Source organism: Nannospalax galili, unplaced genomic scaffold (genome assembly GCF_000622305.1).
Source record: "Nannospalax galili isolate Female #2095 unplaced genomic scaffold, S.galili_v1.0 scaffold342, whole genome shotgun sequence".
Taxonomy (NCBI): domain Eukaryota; kingdom Metazoa; phylum Chordata; class Mammalia; order Rodentia; family Spalacidae; genus Nannospalax; species Nannospalax galili.
In genome coordinates, this window is record NW_008349359.1 from 2,912,558 (window position 1) to 2,932,064 (window position 19,507).

The 19,507-nt window shown below is 38.8% G+C and overlaps 1 protein-coding gene across 5 annotated transcripts in view; it reads left to right on the forward strand.

The window, feature by feature from the left end:
• Tmem62 (transmembrane protein 62) overlaps positions 1-19,507 on the forward strand; it is a 71,501-nt gene that overhangs the window by 39,321 nt on the left and 12,673 nt on the right. For 4 of the 5 annotated variants that reach the window (XM_008846837.3, XM_029570248.1, XM_008846836.3 and 1 more), the window contains 6 exons: positions 826-967; positions 3,314-3,438; positions 3,585-3,707; positions 6,367-6,522; positions 12,043-12,202; positions 17,169-17,282. In XM_008846837.3, the coding sequence (XP_008845059.1) occupies positions 826-967; positions 3,314-3,438; positions 3,585-3,707; positions 6,367-6,522; positions 12,043-12,202; positions 17,169-17,282 (820 nt within the window). The remainder of the gene's footprint in view (positions 1-825; positions 968-3,313; positions 3,439-3,584; positions 3,708-6,366; positions 6,523-12,042; positions 12,203-17,168; positions 17,283-19,507) is intronic. The other variant, XM_029570247.1, reaches the window with a different exon arrangement.

Sequence of the window (19,507 nt, forward strand, 5' to 3'; positions counted from 1 at the left end):
TTCTACTCATCACCCTTCTATTGGGCACTGAGAAGCCAACCCAGGGCTTTGTGTTACATTGGCAACCCTCACTAAAGTTTTTATTTATTATTATTATTTTATGTATATGAGTGTGTTACCTGCATGTATATAAGTTCACCACATTTGTTTGGTGCCTACAGAGGCCAAAAGAAAGTGTTGGATCCCTGGAACTAGAGTAAAGGATGGAGTTAGCCTCCATTAGGGTTCTGGGAGTCAAACCTGAGTCCTCTGGAAGAGCAATAAATGCTCTTAACCACTGAGCCATATCTCCAGTCCCTATTATTATTTTTTTAATATTAAAAATAAAAATACATATCTGTGAGTGGGTATGTGTACATGAGTACAGATAGTTGTAGAGAGCGTCAGATGCCCTGTAACTGGAGTTACAGGTAGTTGGAGCCACCTAACATGGGTTAGGAACTGAACTCGGGCCCTCTGCATGAGTAGTACATGCTCTTAAACATTGAGCTATCTCTCCAGTACCCACTGAAGTTTTCAAAAATTGGTAAGTGATAGTTCACTGTCTGAACTAAGTCTTTGTGAATGTTTAAGGGGCTGTTTAAAACAGTCACCTATGCTTTGTTTGGTGACTTTGTTTGCTCAATTAGCTTAGATGAGTCTTTGGAGACAATGGGAGAAAAGCACTGAAGTATAATATTTTTATTCAGTGTACATGTAGTTTATTTCCCTCAGATTGTAGATCTCTTTTCAAAGGGAAGCCAAACCTGCTCTGATAGTTAGAACAGAATTTAAATTTATTCTTATTATAGTCACACTAAAACTTTACTGTTTTGTATTTTTTAGGAAATACTCTGCTGTGCGCAAGGATGGCTCTTTCCATTATGTCCACAGCACACCCTTTGGCAACTATTCTTTCATCTCTGTGGATGCCACCCAAAGGCCAGGGCCTAAAAGACCCTTTAATTTCTTTGGAATTTTAGATGAGGTATGATTAAAAAAAAACTTGTTTCCCTTTGTAGCTTTGTTTTTATTTTCTCATATATGTGGATCATTTGAAGTTATCTTAAGTAAACATGTTCTTTTTTAAAATTAAAAAAAAATTAAAAATTGATTAAAGCATGAGTGTTAAGAGCAAGTTTCAGGCCAGCTGGGGCTACAGGAGACCCTGTCTTCACAAAAAAAGATTAAAAAAAAGAAAGAAAAAGAAAGAGAGAAAGAAGGGAAGTCCCCTGCCACCTACTTTTAACCCTGGATTATACATGCAGTGACCAGAATTATATTTTAAATAAAAGCTATAGCTGAAACCAAACTTTATTTATTTATTTATTTATTTATTTTGAGACAGGATCTCCCTGTAGACCAGGCTGGCCTTGAATGCAGAGGTCTGTCTGCCTCTGCCTCCTGAGTCCTAGGATTAAAGGCATGAGCTATCACGCCCAGCTTAATTTTTATTTTTTTATGGGTATTAATGTATTGCCTGCATGTATGTAAGTGCACCTGTGTCGTGCAATGCCTGTGGATGTCAGAAGAGAATGTTGGATCCCCTGGAATTGGAGCTACTCATAGTTGTTAGCCTCCATGTTGGTGCTGGGAATTGAACCTGGATCCTCTGCAAGAGCAGCCAGTGCTCTTAACCACTCCATCTCTCCAGCCTCCAGTAAACATGTTCTTATCATCTAGAATGCTCAAGAAAAGTTTTCTGTGGTTTCTAGTATGGCTAGAAGCTACTAGTGCTTTAGTGCTGTTACTGCTGTCCCTGTTCTCATCCCAAAATTTGGGAAGGAAGCGCCTCACTTTTTATATCTATTCAGTAAACGCTTTTGAACTATGTATTAAGGACAGGATGAAGTCTGCAGAGCACATATCTTGGCATACTGTATGGTATACTGTTCACTTCCCACAATTGCCAATGCTAATTAATGGTCTCTGTATTTTTTTCTAGTAAGAGGACAACTAAAGTATTTTTGACAAGGCTAAGTGAAAATTGTTACCTGAGTACAGTGATCTATAAGGCACACCTGAGAACCTGTCACTGTTTCTTAGTACAACAAATGCTAGTTTATTATTTGATTGAGTACATTTAGAGGATTTGATCTAGTGTTAGTGAGACCAGTACATACAATACTATAATAAATAGCAGAATTTGCCATGTACTGAAAGGTTGAGAGCTATATGACATTCAAAGGAGCTTAAAATTAAGGAGAAAATAAAATTATATTTTGTTTCCTAGTTAGAAAGAGCCTTTAGTCAGTTGATTAACTGACTATATTAGCTCTTTTTCCTTAGTATAGAATTTTTAAAGTGCTTAGATCAGGTACATAAAAAACAACTGGAGTGTTAGAAAACCAGATTCCCTGGTCTTAGAAACCTGAAGGCAAGGCCCAGAAACTTAGTGCTGTAAATATATAACAGATAATATCAGTGCATATTATGTATATGTAAATTATGGTTTAAAATCAGCAATATGAGGTATGATTTACATTTAACTAATACACTGATTTTAAATGTTTTTAAGAATCTAACAAATGTCTGTGCTGGTATAGTGTCCACACAGTCAAAGCCTAGAAGGTTTCCGCCACTCTAAAAGCTTGTACAGAGTGTCTTTTTTTTCCCTCCTTTTTCTTTTTGGTCTTTTTGAGACACGGTCTCCCTGTAGCCTGGCTTGGAACTCACTGTGTAGACCAGGCTGGGCTTGAACTCACAGAGTTCTGCCTGCCTCTGCCTCCCAAACGCTAGGATTAAAGGCATGTACCACCATGCCCAGCTTTAAATGATTGATTTTTCTGTCCATTTTATTTACTCTGAAATTTCAGGTAAAGAGATCAAACAGTATGCATCCTTAGCTTCTTATCTTCTGTGTAATGCCTCTGAGATATATAGCTATATGGTTATGTGCATCAGTAGTTCTTTTTTACTGATGAGGAATATTCTATTGTATGAATATATCGCTATTTGTTGGTGATTTCTGGCATTTGACTATGATGAACAACAGCTAAGTTGTTCTGAACATATGTACATGCTTTAGAAATTCGGTTTTGGTACCCTTTTTTAAAATGAGATGTGGTATACAAAACGGGAAAGATTAACTAACTTACTTTTGAGTTTCTTATATATCAAATGCAGCTAGTGTCTGCCCTATACATTTCAGTATTTTTAGGCTCAAGTGAATTATAATGCAAATGAAAACAGTTTGACATATATAGGGGTCCATCTAGAAGTTAGGCCATGGAGACATACTGTTATAAAACTTTAGGGGGACTGTTTAATCTGTTGACATTGGATTTTAGCCTGAACCCTAATTAAAGATCCTTCAATTTTTCTCCCATTTCAGAAACAGATGGAGGAACTCTTATCATTATCCAAGGAAAGTAGTCAGAGCAACCAGACAATTTGGTTTGGACACTTTACAACATCTACTATCCTTTCTCCATCCCCAGGGATCCGGACAGTAATGAGGTGAAACTGACCTCCAGGACCAAAGCTGGTTGTTTTGTGTTCTTGCCTATTGCTGGGTCTGTCTTGCTTTCCTGCAGAGACATTCTTATTACTCTGGCACACAGGTTGTCTTTGTTCATGTATTCCATTTATTTTTCATTGTTTAGTTCGGCTACAGCTTATTTGTGTGGGCACCTTCATACACTTGGTGGACTAATGCCCGTTTTGCATACTCGTCACCTCTCGGGCACTTTGGAACTTGAGGTGGGTGACTGGAAAGACAATAGAAGGTAAGGAAACTTCCCTGTAAAATAAAGCCTACATAAGTTTTGCTAAAACAGTGGCACTTTCCTTGTTAATCTGATAAGTGATATTTCTGTTGGTTTAGTTTGGTTTGGTTGTTATTTTGGGGATAGTTCTCACCATATAGCCCAGGCTGGTCTTTAGTGCTCCTGCCTTGGCCTCCCAAGTGCTGGGATTACAGGTGTATATCACCCCTCATTCAGCCTGGTCTACATAGCAAGTTCCAGGCCAGCTGGGGTTGCTGGGGGACCCTGTCTCAAAAAGACCAAACTAAATAAGTAAAATAAAATAAAATAATGTAATGTAATGTATATCTCAGTTTCTTTGCCTGTGGCTGTGATTAAATACTCTGACAAAAGCATTTGAGGGGAGAAAGGGCTTATTATGGTTCATAGTTCAAGTAGTAGTCCATCATGAAGAGCAAGTCAAGGCAGCAGGGGTTTGAAGCAGCTGGTCAGGACCAGCATGCCAACTAATCGGCTCTTCTTTGCTTATACAGTCGCTGACCCCAGCCAGGGATGGTTCCACTCACACTATAACAGGCAGGTCTTCCCACTTCAATGAATAAAATCAAGGTAGTCCCCCACAGGCCTGACAGAGCCCTGTGGTGACTCTAGATTCTGTCAAGTTGACAGCTAACACTATGATCATCACAGTATGGATCTGACAAACCTTACCATTACATTAAACACCTCTTTACAACAGTGATGTTTACCATTACTATGTCATGTAAAATTTCAAGATGTAACCATTAGAATATAGAGGGTTTTTTTTTTCTTTTTCTTTCGAGGCACACTCTTAATATATAGCCCCTGACTAGCCTGATACTAGCTACATAGACCAGAATGGTCTAGAAATTGAGGTAGTCCTCCTGTCTCTGCCTCCAGAGTACTAGGATTAAACGTGTACCATCATACCCAGCAGAAGAACATTTACATATTTTTTATTTATGATTTTTTAATTATTATTTTATGTATATGACTGTATTGCCTGCATGTGTGTAAGTGCACTCATGTCGTGCAGTGCCCACAGAGGTCAGAAGAAGGTGTCAAATCCCCTTGAACTGGAGTTACAGATGATCATTAGCCACCATGTGGGTTCTGGGAACTCAACCTGCAATAACAGCCAGTGCTCTTAACTGCTGAGCCATCTCTCCCACCCCAGAATAATATTTTTAAATAGTATATTAGTAATATCAGGCTAGGCCTTGTTGTTAAAAAAATAGAGACATATCAGTGGCTTAAACAATAAACATTTATTTTTTCATTCCTATAAATCCAGTGTTAGCCAGGGCAAGCTCCTCCTTGGCGCAAATCAGGAATTCCAACTTCCCCCAATTTATAATGCTTCTATTTCAACATGTCAATTCCACAGTAGAGAAGAGAGCCAAAAACCCAACACCTTCAAGTACTTTGGGCCAGAATGGTGATATTATATATCACTTCTGCTTGTAAGCCTTTGGCCAGAGCTAGTCACTTGGTCCCAGCCTGATGCCAGGGAGACCGGGCAATGCTGAAGGGTATGTAAAGTATTCGAGCATTATTGTTTCTGTCTTGGTTAATCATTTATTGGATCAGTTCAAAAAGAAAATAGAGGATCTGGGGAAAGGTTAGTGGTAGAATATAGAATACTTACCCAGCATGTATAGAGTCCTGGGTTTGATCCTTGGTGTCACAAAAAAAAGAAAGAAAACTTTGGTTGCTCTTTAATGAATATTTTATCCATTTCATTGTATAACTAGAAATAAAATCTTTAATTTCTTTGAAATTACAGAAATAAAAATTTGAAGCAATAATGAAAAATGGTTTCTGTTCATATAAAATATTTTAATGTTTTATGTAGCATTGTTGATAGAATGAAGAATGTCAGATCTTGAGCTTATGATGAATGTCATAGGTTCAAAATAGTCTTAAAAGTACCATCTGAAGCCAGGCATGGTAGCATATGCCTTTAGTTCCAGTACTTGGGAGGCAGAGACAGGCAGATCTTAACTGCTTGTGAGGTCGAGGCCAGCCTGGTTTACATTGGGAGTTCTAGGCCAGCTGGGGCTAGAGGGAGACCCTGTCTCAAAAAAAAAAAAAAAAAAAAAAAAAAAAAAGGTACTGTCTAGAAATAAAATGAGCCAATTTAAAAAGCACTAATTTAGACGTGTAAAAGTGCAGGCTTCATTCTAGGACACCATTAAGTTCATCACCTCATTCAGAAGCCAGCTGATAGGACACATGTGAGGGACAAAGCAACTGGAGAAAGGGGAGAAAGAAAGATGGAGCAACATTACTCTGTATCAAGTGCATCATATAAATGTCCTAGTTTTGTTTTTCTACATTTGTTCTGTGTTTTACCTTCACATCTTCTTTTCTTCTCTTTGTTTTTGTTTTGTTTGTTTTATTTAGTTTGTTTGAGACAGGGTCCTCTGTAGCCCAGGCTGGCCTTGAACTCAAGATGTAGCCAAGGATAATCATGAACATCTGGTCCTCTTGCCTCTATCTCCTGAGTGCTGAGACTATAGGTGTGTGCCACTACACCTGATTTATGCAATGTTGAAACCCAGTGTGTGCTAGGCAAGCACTCTACCAACTGCACTATGGCTTTAGCCCACCTTCAAGCTTTCTTACATTATGAAGTAACTAAATTACTATCTTCTAGGTACCGGATCTTTGCCTTTGATCATGACCTCTTTAGCTTTGCAGATTTAATCTTTGACAAGTGGCCTGTGGTTCTTATCACCAATCCTAAATCATTCCTCTATAGTTGTGCTGAACATGAACCATTAGAAAGACTCTTCCATTCCACACATATCAGGTATGTTTAATGTTTCAGAATATACTTTCAGTCTGATTTGAGTAGACAATAAGTCATTATGGGGGTTGGAGAGATGGCTCAGTGGTTAAGAGCACTAACTGCTCTTGCAGAGGACCCGGGTTCAGAGCCCGGGGTTTGATCCTTGGCATCACAAAAAAAGAAAGAAAACTTTGGTTGCTCTTTAATGAATGTTTTATCCATTTCACTGTATAACTAGAAATAAAAGCTAGCTGTTAGTCCCGCACCCACATGGTGACTAACATCTGTCGGTAAATCCAGTTTGAGGGACTCTGACACCTTCTTTTGACCTTTGCGGGTACTGTACAACACGAGCACACTTACATGCAGGCAGTACACTCATACACATAAAATAAAAATAAAAGTAATAAAAAAAATTACAAAATAAGTCATCGTGCTTATATTCTCATGTGAAGTTGTTGTCCTTTTTAGTTTTTTCAGAAGCCTAAACATATGAATTGCTCACTGTTTCATTCCCATTCCATATATATATGTGCCTGCATTGGAAATTGAACCCAGTGCTTCATGCATGATAGGCAAGTATTTTACTACCTAGCTGTATTTCTAGCCTCTAAAATACGTAATTTTTTTAGCTGATAAAATCTTTAAAACCATCCAGAAACCTATCAGCCAATCATTATTTTCCATGTATTTTATTCTAGCCTTTTTATTTGTATATTTTTGTATTGCTATAATCATAATATATGGATTATTTTTATACATCGATTGGTATTATTATTTGCAGTCTTAGACTCAAACTAGGGTCTTATGTATGCTAGGTAATTGCTCTCCCATTAAGCTACATCTCAGTCCCCCATATCTTTAATCCCAGCACTCTAGAGGCAGAGGTAGGTGCATCTTTGTGAGATTGATGACAGCCTGGTCTACATAGTGAGTTTCAGGTCAGTTGGGGCTACGGGAAGACCCTATCTCAAAAAAACTCAAAACCAAACAAAGAATCTACATTATACATCAGGATTTTCTTTTTCTGTTTTGCTGTGTAACCTTCAAAAAAGTAAAAGCTGTATAATCCTGATGAAATTCAAAATTCAGTTTATATATCCATCTGATGATTTTAACAGAATTTAAAAAAATTTTTATATTTTTGAGACAAGGTCTCACTATGTAGCTCTGACTGGCCTGGGACTGGCTATGTAGAACATGCTGGCCTCCAGCTCTGCCTCCTGAGTGCTGGGATTAAAGGTGTGTATCACATGCCCTGCTGATTCATAAAATTCTAATGAGACATTTTTTTGAGAAAAAAATTATAGCATCCAAATGTAAGGGCACTTTAAAATACATATTCCTTTAAATTTTATTTTGAAAAGTAATCTAAGGCATGTGTGGTGACTTACATATGTAATCCCAGCACCTGGGAGGCTGAGGCAGGAAGAAAAGCAATCCAGTATAACAACTCTTAGAAAATACAGTGATGATGGTATTATAAGTGTATTCTGTTCACCTCTGAAGAGCTATTTTTTTTATATGTGTATGAGTGTATTGCCTGTAAGTACACCTGTGTCATGCAATGCCCAAGGAGGTCAGAAGAAAGCATCAGATCCCTTGGAACTGGAGCCACCATGTTGGTGCTGGGATTCAAACCTGGGTCCTCTGTAAGAACAGTCAGTGCTCTTAACCCCTGAGCCATCTCTCCAGCACCTGAAGAGCTATTTTTACATTTCTGGTTACTCCTTCACAAGCATTCTCTAAATAGATAGGTTTTTTTTTATATAATTATAATCACAGGGCAGAGCCTAATGCCTTCCTTCTTTCAACACAGAGAACATACCACAATTTAACCATTTCCCATTGATGAAATTTTAGGTTTGTTCTTATGTGAGGATGAACATCTGGTAAAAGCAGATTCTTCCTTCACTTGGATAATCTCTCTCTTTTTTAAAGAATTTCTTAATGGTGGTGTAGAAGTGGAATTATAGGTGATAGTTTGAATTCTCTTATGAAATTTTTATATTTATTTATTATTTGTTTATTTGGGGGGGAGCATGGACATGCCACAGCTTGTATGTGGAAGTCAAGTGACAACTTGCAGGAATCAGTTCTCTCCTACCATGTGGGTTCTGAAGATTGAACTCAGGTCATCAGGCTTGGTGGCACATGCTTTTGCCCATTGAACCATCTCACTGACTCTGTCTTAATAAATGCTGATAAAGATTACCTAATTACTTTGTTTTTTTTTTTTTTTTTGGTCTTTTTGAGACAGTGTCTCCCTGTAGCCCCAGCTGTCCTGGAACTCACTGTGTAGACCAGGCTGGCCTTGAACTCACAGAGATCCACCTGCCTCTGCTTCCCGAGTGCTGGGATTAAAGGCGTGCACCACCACGCCTGGTGATTACCTAATTACTTTTTAAAAAAATTTTTTTTGGAACTAAAATCACTCTTTTTAATAATGGTAAGACATATGCCATTTTAACTATTTTAAAAAATATTTTATTGTTTTTATTTTATGTGTATGAGTGTACTGCCTTCATGTATGTGAGTGCACCAGTGTCATGCATTGCCGCGGAGGTCAGAAGTGGGCTTTGGATTCCTCTGAAATTGGAGTTAAGGATGGTTTGTAGCCACCATGTGAGTGCTGGGACTTGAACCCCGGTCCTCTGCAAGAACAGTCAGTGCTCTTAACTGCTGAGCCATCTCTCCAGCCCCCATTTTAACTATTTTTAAATGTACAGCTCAGTGGCACTAAGTACATTCACACTATTGTACATCCATAATCATCTCTGTGCAGAACTTTTCCATCTTCTAAAACTGAAATTCTGTACTTGTTAAATAGTGACTCCGCAATCCTTCTCCCAGCCCCTGGAAGCCACCATTCAACTTTCTGTCACTGTAAAGTTGACTTCTCCAATGCTTTGCATAACTGCAGTCATAATCTGTCCTTTTCTTCCTGGCTCATTCACTTAGCATCGTGTCCTCAATGTTTGCTCATGTTGTAGCTTTTTAAGGTTGGATGTTTTTGCATGTACCACATTCCATTTATCCATTTCATCCAGCAGTGGACCCTGGGCTATACCTACCTTTTGGCCACACTGAATATTGCTTTTGCGACTAGAAGTTCAAGCCTCTGCTTTCACTTCTTTTGGATGTATACCCAGAAGTAGAATTGCTGGATCATATGATAGTTTTTTTTTCTCTTCTCTTCTCTTCTCTTCTCTTCTCTTCTCTTCTCTTCTCTTCTCTTCTCTTCTCTTCTCTTCTCTTCTCTTCTCTCCTCTTCTCTTCTCTTCTCTTCTCTTCTCTTCTCTTCTCTTCTCTTCTCTTCTCTTCTCTTCTCTTCTCTTCTCTTCTCTTCTCTTCTCTTCTCTTCTCTTCTCTTCTCTTCTCTTCTCTTCTCTCTCTCCTCTCCTCTCCTCTCCTCTCCTCTCCTCTCTTCTCTTTTCTCTTCTCTTCTTTCCTTTCCTTTCCTTTTATTTTCTTTTGTTTTTGTTTTTTTGAGACAGGGTCTTGTTATGTAGCCCATGGCTGAACTGGAACTCGCTATGTAGACCAGGCTGGCCTCAAACTTGTGGATGTCCTATCTCTGCCTCTTGAGTGCTGGGATTATAGGCAGGAACCACCAAGCCTGGTTCATATGATAATTCTATGTTAATTTTGATCTATTACTTTTTTTTTTGGTCTTTTTGAGACAGGGTCTTCCTGTAGCCCCAGCTGTCCTGGAACTCACTATGTAGACCAGGCTGGCCTTGAACTCACAGAGATCTGCCTGCCTCTGCCTCCCTAGTACAGGGACTAAAAGTGTGCACCATCACACCTGGCTTTGACCTATTACTTTCATTGGTGGCTTATACCATTTTATATTCCCACTAACACTGTACCAGGCACCCAATTTCTTTTAAAAAAACATAGTAATTTATAATGTTAGTAAGGAATATGAGTGCCAATTCAGAACATTCTTACCTTTATTGGATATTAAACTTTAAAAAATATTTACTAATTGGACCAGCAAGATACAGGTAAGGGTGTGTATCACCAAGCTTGATGACCTGAAGTTCAATCTCTGGGACCCATAGAATGGAAAGAACTGACTCCTACATGTGCAGGATGATATGAACACACACACACACACACACACACACACACACACACACACACACGCACGCGCACTAAATAAATAAATAAATATAAAAAATAAAAACAAAAAATATTTACTGCCAGGTGTGGTGGCCCAGGCCTTTAGTCCTAGCAATTGGGAAGCAGAGGGGGTGGAGCTTTATGGGTCTGGTCTGTACAGCCAGTTCCAGGCCAGCCAGTGCAACATAGTGAGACCCTGTCTCAAAAAAAGTTACTAATTAATCTTAAAGAAATAATGCCCATCTGTCTGCATTTATTCATTTTTATGTATATGTGTGTGTACACACATATGCATTTGTATGTGTGCAGGTGTGTGCACGTGGAGGCTGGAAGTTGACGTTAGATGTCTTTCTCAATTATTTCGCACCTTATTTTTTGAGACAATACCTCTCACTGAATCTAGAGCTAGATTCAGCTAGACTGAATGACCAGCAAGCCCCAGAATCTGCCTGTGTCTGTGTCCCCAGCACTGGGATTACAGGCTTGCCCTGCCGTACCTGGCTTTTTTCTTTTCTTTTTTCAATGTGGATGTTGGGGATTGAGGTTAAGTTTTTATGCATGCTTGTGTGAAGCACTTACTCACTGAACCATCTCCTCAGGCCTACTTATTTGTTTTTGGTCACTAATGAAACAACACACATCAATTGGTCAAGTTTTTAATGGGATCTGGGTATCAATGTTAGGTGTTACATTATCTGAAAGATCTAGTAGCCTAGCCCTGGTTATGACCTTGCTTTTTCTGGGCAAGTACATCAGGAACCAAGTAAGTGGATTATAGGCTTGAAATTGGGTTAACAAGGTATAATGTCTGTTTTATATTCTCTTCCTAAGAGTAAATCCAGGGATCCAAGAGCTTCCCCAGGAAAAAATTTTAATCTACTCTAAGTAGATTTGTCAAGAGAAATTGATTTTGCTTTCTAAAAAGTAAAAGAATGAGCTGGGTGTGGTGGCACACACCTTTAGTCCTAGCACTTGGGAGGCAGAGGCAGGTGGATCTTTGTGGGTTCAAGGCCAGCCTGATCTACATAGTGAGTTCCAGGACAGCTGGGGCTACAGGGAGACCCTGTCTCAAAAAGACTGAAAAAAAAATAATAAAGTAAAAGAATGGTTCCTGGAGCTCAGGATGTAACTCTATGATAGGGTACTTGCTTAGCATGTGCAAGGCACTGGCTTCAACCCTTCACACTACAAAATGATGATGATGATGATGATGATGATGACGACGACGAAGTTGATACTGAAAGAAGAATTAGTTGACTAATTCATTGTCAAATTGTAATGGCCTCTGCAGGTGTACATTGTGGTGTTTCTGCCTGAACCTGTATATTTTCAGTTTACAGTAGTGTTGTTCTCCTCTATAAAAACCATGTTAAACACCTACAACCATGCATCTTATTTGTGTTCTCATTTTAGATTATTGGCCTTTTCCTTATCCCCCATTACTTCTGTCACTGTTAAGATTGACGGGGTTAATTTAGGCCAAGCTACTCATTTGTCTGGTCCTATTTTCATACTGAAGTGGAACCCCAGAAACTACAGTAATGGAACACATAACATAGAAGTATTTGTGCAGGTAAGTTAGTCGTTTTTAATTTGTTATGTCAACAATTAGGCTCTTACCGCAACAAACTCTTGGGTTTTTTTTTTTTTAGGTCGATTATGTGTGTGTGTGTGTGTGTGTGTGTGTGTGTGTGTGTATGTGTGTGTTCATGTGGGTGTGGTATGTGGTAGCCAGAGGACAACCTTTGGTGTCATTCCTCAGGTGCTGTCCACCTTTTTGGTTGTTTGTTGTTTTTGTTGACAGTCTCACTAGGTAGCCTTGGCTAGCCTAGAATTCACTGTGTAGATGAGATCTTGTATTCACAGAGATCTGCCTGCCTCTGCCTCCCTAGTACTGGGATTAAAGGTGTGTGCTACCATGCCCAGCTTCCAGTTGTAATTTTTAAACTTTAAAAATTTAACTGTAAGGGGGACTGGAATCAAAGGCATGCGCTACCATGTGTGGCTTTTTTTTTTTTTTTTTTTTTTGGCTACGGAGTGAAATGGGGTGCATAGGGTCTCTTACTGGCCTGGAACTTGCCATGTAGTCTTTTACTTATACACTGGATCTATCAAATACCCATAGGTTCTTGGCAGCTATTCTCACTTACTTTCTGTTGCTAAAGTAAAACATTCCGAGGAAAAGCAACTTGGGAAGGAAAAGGTTTATTTCAGCTTGCACTTTCAGGTCACAGTTCCATCACTGAGGAAAGTAAGGGCAGGAGCTGGAGCAGAAACCATGGAGGAATGCTGCTTACAGGCTCCCTCTCTGGCTCTTGTTCAGCTAGCTTTTTTTTGGGGGGGGGGGGTGTTTTTGAGACAAGGTCTTCCTGTGACCGCAGCTGGCCTGGATTTGCTAATGGAAACCAGGCTGGCCTCGAACTCACAGAAATCTGCCTGCCTCTGCCTCCTGAGTGCTGGGATTAAAGGTGTGTGCCACCACCCCCGGCTCAGCTAGCTTTTTTATACAGCCCAGACCCATCTGCCTAGGGATGGTATTGCCCACAATGGGCTGGGCCCTCCCACATCAAACTTCAGTCAAGACAGTTTCTCACAGATATGGCTACAGGCCAACCTGATCTTGAAAATTCTTCAGTTGAGGTTCCCTCTTCCCAGGTGTCTCTAGTTTGTGTCAAGTTGACAATAAAAAATAACCAGCACAGCAGCCTGGTAGAATATAGACCTTTAGATTACTTCTAAAGTAGTTCTTGGTAGTAGCATCAATACCACCTGGAATATGTTACAAATGCAGATGCTCGGGTCTCATTTCAAGCCTGCTGCATCAGAAACTCCAGAAATGGGATACAGTGTCAAGCATCTAGAGTTCTAGCTGCTTGTGAAACTGAAATCAAGGCAACGTGGAGATGCCCTGTCTCAATAATTTTAAAAAACATTTTATTATTTTTGTTTTATGAGTGTTTTGCCTGCATGCATGTAAGTGTACCCCGTGCATGCAGTGCCCTCAGAGGCCAGAAGAGGGTGCCAGATCCCCTGAAACTGGAGATATGGACAGTTGTTAGCTGCCATATGGGTGCTAGGAACTGAACCTGGGTCCTCTGGAAGAACAGCAAGTGTTCTTAACCACCGAATCATCTCTCCAACTTCTCAAAAAAAAAAAATCTTAAAATAAATAAAAATAAAAGGTAATTCTTCAATGACTATATTTTAGAAATCTCCACATCTTAAAATTTAAAAAAAGAAATCCCTATTTTAAAACAGGAACTTACCAATCTTAACATAAATTAACTTTAAACAATACAAGTTTGATAAATACCAGTATAAGTTCTTTTTATTGTCTTAAGTTTTTTTTATGATGGGGGATGGAAAGATGGCTCTGTGGGCAAGGGTGCTTGCTGCCAACTTGATGACCCAAGTTCAATCCCCAGAACCCATGTGGTAGGAGGAGACAACTGACTCACAAGTTGTTCTCTGACCTACATCCAGACACACACACACACACACACACACACACACACTCACACAAATGGATCCAGAGGTATAATAAGATTTGGGTCTATTTTTTGGCCAAACTACTTAACTAGATGTTTTATGCCCATAATGTTGAATCTGGTTGCTTCTCTTCCCGTAATACTAACATTGATCAGTACAGTCTGGGGTTGGCAGCCTTATAGAATAATGTGTTGGGAAATATTTGATAATCTGCTTGGGGTGGTTATGGGGGTTCAGTGGGGGAGGATTTATGGCATTTTCCATAGTATAAGCATTCCTACTGTAGCTGTTTGGTTAACATTTCTTTTTTTATTGGCATATATTGATTGTAAAGCCATGGCTTACTTTGTGACCAATACAATGCTAACCAGTCTGCAAATTTCCTGAAAATGCAATAGTTGGTCAATTCCTTCCCAGCTATCTATCCATCAACTCTGCATCTAAGGGTTTTCAGCAGCCACTGATGATCATTACCTAGACATTTCTTTTATTAGAGTTAGAGAATGGTAAAAATTCTCTCTGCTTATCATAGGAATATTAATTAGACTACTTCTGTAAAGAAAATAATTCCCTTTTCTATTTAGGATCCAGTTAAGTGTTCATAAAGGAAGTACAGGAGAAAGTCTTGATTCTTTCTAAACCTTAGTTTTCAGAATGATGACTTCATTCTTTAATGTTTGCCACAGGTGACCAAGGAGTCATTTACTTTTAGTATCATGAGTTCCAAGTCTTAAACTATATATTTAATATGTTTTCATCTATTGCCTTGATTTTTTAAAATTTATTTTTATTTTATGTGTGTTTTGCCTGTATGTATGTGGGTACAGTGCCCACAGAGGCTAGAAGAGGGTGTTGGATCCCCTGAAACTGGAGTTACAGACAGTTGTTGGTCACCATATGGGTGCAAGAGCAGCCAGTGCTCTTAACTGCTGAGCCATCTCTCCAGCCTCCACATTGATTCTTTTTGCTGTTCAGAATGTTCCATCTTTGCCTAATGGGAGCCTCTTCATATTGACCAGAGTCCTTTGACACAGTAGTACTTATTCGTTGTCTTTCTGGTATGATATGGCAATATGCTCTTCTTGTGCATATCTTACTAAAGATCTGGAACCCACTATTTCACTCAGGTGTACTAGGTCCATATATTTTTGAGATTATAGTGGGCACAAGCCCCACTAGCTCATTGCTATTGAATTTGTTATTACTTCTAGGTATTTTCAGTGAATAGAGAGAAATGAAGCTTGTTTTTAAAGACTATATGCCAGGAGGGGGATATAGCTCAGTTGGTAGAGTGCTTGCAGAGCATGCACAAGTCCTGGATTCAAATCTCTTGCACAACATAAAATTGACCATGGCTTCACACACCTGTAATCCTAGCACTCTGGAGGTGGAAGCAGTAACATCAGAAGTCCAAAGTCATCCTCATCTATATATTGAATTTGAGGCTAGCCTGGTCTGTATGAGACCTACCTCAAAATAAAAGTTGGTATTTTCAGTTTAAATTTATAATTACAGGGCTTAAAGAGCTACTGTCAAAAGTACTTATAAAGAGGATTAAATGAAAAAAATGGTAACTATTCAGAGAAAAATGATAAAGTTATTAGAATTTTTTTTCATTTGTATAAATATCAGCCTTCAATACTGAGAAAGACCTTGCAGTGACAAACCTTCAGAGAGTGGTACTGAGCTAGTCTCTCTCAGTACCCTAAAACCTGATCCAATAGCAGAATAAGTCAATCTAATGTCCAGCTTGAAAATCTATGGATGATCCAAGACCTGAGGCTGTCTCTCCGTCCTTTCCTCCTCCTTGTCCTACCTTCTCACCTTCTTTTACATCCTTGATTCATTCCTCTCCTTCGACCTACCTCTACTTTCTTTTACTTCTTTTCTCCCTCTCTTTGTGTGTGTATGTTGTTTGTATATGTGTTTCTGTGCTTGTATGTGTGTACATGCACACACACCTGGGCAGAGTTCAAGGTTGTGTGTCTTTATCATCCTCTACCTTATTTTTTAAAAATATTTTTTCATTTTTGTGTGTATGTGGTGTGCATGTGTGTGTGTGTGTGTGTTTGCATATGTGGGTGTATGTGCATGTGGGTGGACATTTTTGTGGAGGCCCATGGGTATGTCAGAAATCATCCTTGGGAATCATCCTTAATTGCTCTTCACCTTAGTCATTGAGACAGGGTCTCTCAGTGAAACCCAGTGCTTGAAAATATGGCTAGTCTTCCTAGACAGCTTGCTCTGATGATCCCATTTCCACCTTCTGAGGCTAGAATTATAGGTGGGCCACCATGCCCATCCCACATTTATGGTTTGGGGGTGCCAAACACTGGTCCTCATTTTTGTGCACAAGTGCTTTAACCATTGAGCCATCTTCCCAACCCCTACTTTATTTTTTGAGATAGGGTCCCTCACTGAACCTGGTGCTCACTGACATGACTAGACTGGCTAACCAGTGAGTTCTGGGGATCCACCTGTCTCATCCCTTTCCCCCACCCCTAGAACTTAGATTACAGATTTGTTTGTGTGTTTGTGTCTGTATAAGTGTATGTGCATCTGTGCATGAACAGAGGCCAGAAGATTCCTTGGAGCTATAGTTAGAGGTATTTGTCAGACACCTGGCTTGTATGTGCTTGTATATGCACACTGGGATCCAAACTCCAGTCTTCATGATTGCACAGCAAACACTTTTCACCTCTGCACCATCTCTTCAGCCCATTTCTGACTTTATATGTGGGTTCTAGGGATTGAACTTGTCCATATGCTTCAGCGGCAAGCACTTTACCAACTGAGCCATGTCTGCAACCTCTTCCTCTTCTTTACTTCTCCATTTTCTCCTGCCCCTCTGAGTCCCACTACAGTTTCTCCTCTGTGCAGCTTCTCAGCCCTGCCTCCTTGGGTTCAGCCTCCAGGGTGAGAAGACAAGAAGGGTCCTCAGCCCAGAGCGCTTTTGTTGTTGAAAAAAATTTTGTAAATAAAGAGTAATTAGAATCTTATACATATTTAAGTATGCATGCAAGTTACATCTCTGCTGTGATTATAACTAGGATTCTGCTGGAAGAAGTAAGAGCACTCATCACATATTTTCTGTTCAAGAGAATACTCATCTCACATTTGATCCGCTGGCATCATTTGTTCTCCTTACTGACCACTACATCGTGGTGAGTGAATTCAGTCAAATGCTACATGTGTTTTTACTGGATTTGGTAAATGCAAAGTTCTAAATAATGCAGTCTTGTGACAAGAAAGCTGAACCTTATAAAATTCTTGCTATTTATGTAGAAGAATAAGATGCTTTTAAGTTTATTGAATTAGATGAAGCAAGTAATTTGAGACTTGTTTCTAATGCCATAAACCCAAGGTAACTAAGGAAGTTACAGGTGCTGAATTGCATTAGGGCATTTAAAAAAATGTCTTTGTACACAAATAACATATACTCAATGCAGAAAATTTGGAAAATTTAGAGATAAAGAAATTCCTCTTCATTTAAAAAAATTACACTAGCACTACAATACTCTGTTTTTCTCTCACATACATTTATTCATGAGTTTTTAATAACATAAAGTAAATGCTACACTTTCTTTGGTGGTGCTAAGACTTAAACACAACACACTGTATGTGAGAGGGAAGCAGTCTCTGACTGAGCTGCACCATCCTCGGGTTAGACTGTCATCCTTCTTGTTATTATTGAAATTTTGTTTGTTTGTTACTGTTGTTTTTTGAACCATTGAAGAATTAAAAAGTATTATATTTGTGTGTGTGTATGTGTGTGCAGTATACACGTATCATGGTGCATGTGTGAAGGTCGGAGAACAACTCACAGGAGTTGGTTGTCTCCTTCCACCATGTGAGTCCCAGAGACTGAACTCAGGTCATCAGGCTTGGTGTCAGGTGCTTTTACCCACAGAGCCATCTCACCAGTCCAGAATTTCTCTTGACTATCTTCTCATATCAAATTGGATTTTGTGTGTGTGATTTTATTATTTATATATTATTTTTGAGACAGAGTTTTGCCATGTTTCTCAGGCTAGCCTTGAACATTTGAGCTCACGTAATCCTTCTACCTCAGCCTCCTGAGTACCACCTGGGGTTACAGGTACACACCACTGTGCCTGACTATATTATTTCATAATATATTAGCTGCATTATGTTAAGACATACCTGAATATAAATATAATGCATATGTATGATATACACAAATATATTAAGATACACATGAATATATTAATATATACTTTAAATATATAACTCAATATGTTAAGGTTTATTAGGGAAATCATTAATGTATAACTTAATTTATTTAACTAATTCCCTAATTTAAGTTGTTTCTAATTTTTCTCTCTACTATATAAATAATTATTTAAAAGTTTTCCTATTATTGGTAAATAATGGGATAAATTCCTATAACTGACTTGCTGAATCAAAGAGTAGCCACACTATTTTTATATAATTACATACTGTATTGTATTCTCCCTCAAACCCCCCCAATCTCCCTCATTAAACTGTAAGCCCTATGAGGGTAGAGGTCTTTCTTTGGTCTGCCTACCACATAGAAAGTCCTCAACAAATATTTCTTAAATAGTCAGTGAGCAAGGTTTTTTTTTTTGTTTTTGGTTGGTTGGTTTTTGTTTTGTTTTAACATACACCATTGAATTGTCTACAGAGAAGCTGCAGTAATTGATATATTGTAGTTCCTTAAGCTCTTCCTTATCCTGAACATTAACACAAAATCCAAAAAAGACATATACTAAAATATTGAGGAAAATTTAAACCCTCCTTAATTTTACTTCCTCCAAATAGCTTTTGGGTATGTCCTCACATACATAAAATGTGAAACTATTGGTTTTGTTTTATTTGGGGGGTTTTGCTTTTAGACAGGGTCTCCCTATAGTCCCACCTGGCCTGGGGCTTGCTATGTAGACTGCCCCTTATTGAACTTTAAATAAAACAAATAAGCCCTGTCCTAGTATAATGAAGGTGAAGAATTTCAATTTTATCATTTTAATATAATTATAAAATTTCAAATTGGTCTAAATAAAATCAGAAAAGTAATACTAAGCAATGTATAATATTCTTTATCAGTGAATCAGATATTTGGTTCTCTTTGACCATATATTTTTTGTTGCTGTTAAAAACAAAACCCCCTTCTGTTTCTCTCTCTACATATACAATACTTCTAACACCAAATGTATGGGATTTTCTAAACTAATTCTGTAGTTCTCAGTGGATACAGGTTGGGTGTTCTCCAATTTAACGCAGTTCTAACACTAATTTCCAAAAGTTAACATAGACACCCCCCCCACACACACACAGGTTAAGGGCTCAATCCTGCAAGGCTGCCCTGCTCACCAACTCCCTTTGTGTAACAAGTCCAAGGATGCCACCA